The 4,546-nt window shown below is 44.7% G+C and overlaps 1 protein-coding gene across 1 annotated transcript; it reads right to left on the reverse strand.

Annotated features, from left to right (window-relative positions):
- Positions 1-272: 272 nt before the first annotated feature.
- LOC118408553 (leucine-rich repeat and death domain-containing protein 1-like) lies at positions 273-4,395 on the reverse strand. Its single transcript, XM_035809362.1, has 5 exons — positions 4,317-4,395; positions 1,905-2,734; positions 1,263-1,772; positions 867-949; positions 273-512 (listed from the first exon to the last, which is right to left on the reverse strand). Exons 2-5 carry the CDS (start codon positions 2,722-2,724, stop codon positions 273-275), a joined length of 1,653 nt encoding a protein of 550 aa, XP_035665255.1. The 5' UTR covers positions 2,725-2,734; positions 4,317-4,395.
- Positions 4,396-4,546: the final 151 nt, after the last annotated feature.

Genomic DNA, 4,546 nt, shown 5'->3' on the forward strand with positions numbered 1-4,546 from the left:
GTGCTGTAGATAGTGTAGATGACTCTGGTAAATCGTTGTGTTCACAGATAATTTACCGAGAAAATTTTATCCTGCGCAAAGATTATCATCTGATTTGTTTATATTTCCGTGCCCTACATGGGCGTCTGGTTGCCAAATTAACGTTACTATTGCATAGTATATACTCACTCACTCACTCTGTCTCTCTCATTCACACTCACTCTCACTTCCTCTCTCTCACTCACTGACTCACTGACTCACTCACTCACTCACTCACTCACTCACTCACTCACTCAGTCACATGTATCACTCACACGCACAAACAATCTCAGTTCTCTGTGGACATTAACCCTGGCATGTATCCGTACCTTTGCCCCCCTGATGCCCTTGTCCATCATCTCGTACAGACTGTCCCCTCCCCCCATCTGCTTGATGTCCATCCAGCAGCTGTAGCCTCGCTCCTGCAGGCGATCGTGCAGCAGCAGCACTTTGTCCTGGTGGTCCCACTGGTACGACAGGAAAACCGCATTGTGCTGCACAAAAAGGCATGGCATGGTAAGACTGTAATTTTATGGAGTACGCTAACTGTAGTTCTATCACAAATTAGGTAAACCCGTCAATGTTTGACTCAGAAATCAGTTGTGCGTTTTATAGTGCCAATTTTGGGTCGAATGGTACATAGTGCAAATAACGCCATGACAATACTTGCCTCGGCCCTTGTCACACCATACCGGACCATCGGCTCCACACGAGCAGTGAGTGCCGGGGTGTTGGAAACGGAAGAACCGACTGCAGCACCTACAACCTAAGAATAAAATGTTACATTACGTTAAGATCTGTCAATTCTGTCCCTAATAAGTTCAATAAAATGTTCGAATATATAAAACATGTGTTTTCTTGACCTCATGCTGTTTCTTTGGTCGTTCAGCCACTTTCAGGCGGTCCAATCTCCTCTTGACATCTTTCGTTTCTGCAACAGAAAAAGTTAAATTTGCGTTACATATAAGGTATTCATACTGTTGGATATGGTGATCAAAAATAACGTCAAGTAACATAAAACATCACAATGGAAACAATTCTTTACAAGTCATTACAAGCATTACAAACCGGGACGCATGTAATACTTCGGAGAAGAACGCAAACTTCGGCTGAAGATAGGGTTTTTGATAAATTTCAACTGTCTTGTGTATGTCGCGTTTAAAGCTGTTCTTTGTCTTCGTACATACAAACAGATATCTACAAACACAACACACCAAGCTTACTGAGAAAAATAGGTTAATAACCTTTCTCAGCCTCCTGTTTCAGGAAGGCCATGATGGCGCCGGTCCCTTGTTTACACACATCCTGTGGAGGGTATGTCAGGGGGTTTCCTGATACATCCAAGTCCATCAGCTTGTCTGCTCGGTGAAGGGCGGTTGGGAGCCTGGTGATGTTGTTGTTCCTTATGTCCAGTTTCTCCATGGCAGGTAGTTCACACAGAACTTCTGGGAACGTGTCGAACTTGTTGTTTCGGACGTTCATCTCCCGTAGGTTGTGCAAGTGACTCATGGTGCTCGGCAGGGTTCTGAGGAGGTTGACTTCCAATGCCAGGAACCTCAGGTGTTGTAAGTTTCCCACTTCATCTGGGACCATGTCAAACTTACAGCCACCAGCATACAGTTTCTCCAGTGTCTTCAGCTGCAGCACCTGTCTGGGGAACTCATCAAACTGGCAGTTGGGGACACCGAGAGTCTTCAGCCTGGTGAGTCGTGTGACGTCATCGGGGAGACGTCTTATGGGGTTCGTATCGACAGCTAACAGCTCAAGGTTAGGGAGCGAGCAGACGCCTGAGGGTACCTCCGTCAGCTGATTATTATGAATGTACAGTTCTCTCAGTTTCTGCAGCTTTTCCACACCAGGAGGGAAGGTGGAGAGTTTATTATTACCGACATTTAACACCTCAAGGTTAGGGAGCGAGCACACGCCTGAGGGTACCTCCGTCAGCTGATTGCCATTAATGTACAGTTCTCTCAGTTTCTGCAGCTTTTCCACACCAGGAGGGAAGGTGGAAAGCTTGTTATTACTGACACTTAACACCTCAAGGTTAGGAACCGAGCACACGCCTGAGGGAACCTCCGTCAGCTGATTGCCATTAATGTACAGTTTTCTCAGTTTCTGCAGCTTTTCCACACCAGGAGGGAAGGTGGAGAGTTTATTATTACTGACACCTAACACCTCAAGGTTTAAAAGCGAACAGACCCCATGTGCGACTTCTGTCAGCTGATTATCATCAATGCAGAGAAATGTCAATTTCCGCAGCTTTTCCACGCCAGGAGGTAAAGAGGAAAGCTTGTTGTTCCTGGCCTCAAAAGTTACAAGGTTAAGACAAGAAAAAATTTTTGAAGGAAGCTTTGTTAAATTATTATCCCTAACATTGATCAATTCCAGCTTTTGTAAAGCTTCCAACCCGTCAGGCAACTCACTTAGATTATTGCGATAAACATATAAGTGCTGCAAGTTTTGCAAGGAACCGATCGCCTGTGGCAAACGTGTCAGCATGTTGCTATAAGCATCCAAACGGGAAAGTTTCTGCAGACGGCCGATTGCTTCCGGGATGCTGGTTAGTTTGTTTTTGGACACATCTAGAATCTCCAGGTCAGTGATATCAAACACCTCCTCCGGGATGGACGTCAGACCCTGGTTACTCAGGTCAAGGGTCAGGAGACCGTTGACGGTCTGAGGCTGGAGGTTCGGGCCTGCCGCCATGATGGATTTCCTACATAACGTACATAGAAACTTTAGATATGATTCCCGCAAACGCGCATAGCACGATATGCAACCATGAAAGAGACACACACACACAAACACACACACACACACACACACACACACACACACACACAAACACGCAGACACTCAAAAACCTCTGATGGTGATGGGATGCACGTATTGGATATTAGTTACAATCATTTTGTACACACAGTCACAGTGAATAAAACGTGCTATTTTACAACTCATTCACGTTTAAGGTATTTCCAGTCAGTAACCCATGTCGAGGTTACTTGATTGCGCTGTCACAAAGATAGCGCCGTCATTTATGGCTACCTGGCCTTTATAATATAGACGCCCCCTGGGGGCGGACTCGGCCTCAGGCCAGCCGACATGCTCACTTTGAAAACTTTATTTACTGAGTACACAGCTTTGTAGCCGTAGAACGTTATTCCCCTACTTGAACTTTGAACTCCAGTGGGAGGTGGCGCCAGGTACAATGTACAAACATACCTGAGCTGCCAAACAGTACGGTGAGGAAACAATCGTTCGTGGTGATATGGCGAAGAAAGGTTCAGATATGTACAAGAGGAGGGGGTAGTTTTGAAACTTTTATTTATTATTCTTAAACAAGAGAAATGCAGTATCGACACCTGTACCTCACGGAACCTCAAGGAAGTACCTATCTGTAAGATAGTACAGACTTGAATAAATAAATATATAGACTTGAGGTCAACCGAAATGGTCTCAACGTAGCATCCCATAATTGAACAATAAAACTTTTGCAGCATTCTGGAGGACATTACCCATATTCTCCAAGCGGAGGTTGGGTCACGGGGATACCGGCTCACTCTCCTCAAAATCCATGTCACTACTACCTCAGCAACCCAACCTCTGCTTGGAGAATACCGTATCCCCACTTGATCTTTAAACGCCAGTGGGAGGTGGCACCAGGTACAATGTACAAAGATAACGGCCCTACCCTGCCAAAGTGGCAAACACGTCACACTAGGGGTTTTAGACGTGACTTGTTCAACTTTGATGTTAGTTAATAATGACGAGCTTTTTGATAATACGTAACATCGGGATTTGAGGACTGAATGCGGTAAAACGTAAATTTGTATTCCCAATGATGAGTCGCATCTTATGGCATGTTCGTTACACACAGTGATACTTAAATTCCCCCAATACTAGCCTCCGGTCACTCAGTCACGTTGCGTATAACGTGACTATTGGATAGTCACGTACCTTTTTCTATTTGCTAATATTAATCTGTTTCCTTTGCCAGGGCAAATTTAATGCAATATAGACAATCTTCTTTTGGTTGTCATTAAATCAGCCAAAGGCAATACTGTGTCCACCTCTAACTTGCGCATTGGGCAAGTTGGTTTCCATGGTATACGTACCCGTTGGCAAAAACACAAAACATGCATGCAACAAAATAAATCAATGGATAGGCATGGGATTTTAATATCTAACTATTCTGTGTTAAAGTGAAGAGTTTGCTATCGCACAGTTTTCAACGAGTCACGCCAGGTCTATTTCTAAGGTGAGTGACTCAAAACTGTAGCGAAACAAGGTTTACTTACGACTTTAACACTTGGGTGGTGCAAATTTGGGTGAAACCTTCTTCGTGAATTGTTCTTCTCCGCTCAGTAGCCAGACTGTTTTCCCTCACTCAGTAACTTTACACACTGATAGACGTGTTTACCCAGCGCATGCGCCTAGCCCCTAAAGTAGAATTTCCCCTCGTGTCACGTGAGGTATGAGAGCGTGGGTAGGCTTGTCTGCCTTTTGCACAAGTTTCAACCTAACTTTT

This window comes from Branchiostoma floridae, unplaced genomic scaffold (assembly GCF_000003815.2).
Source record: "Branchiostoma floridae strain S238N-H82 unplaced genomic scaffold, Bfl_VNyyK Sc7u5tJ_193, whole genome shotgun sequence".
Taxonomy (NCBI): domain Eukaryota; kingdom Metazoa; phylum Chordata; class Leptocardii; order Amphioxiformes; family Branchiostomatidae; genus Branchiostoma; species Branchiostoma floridae.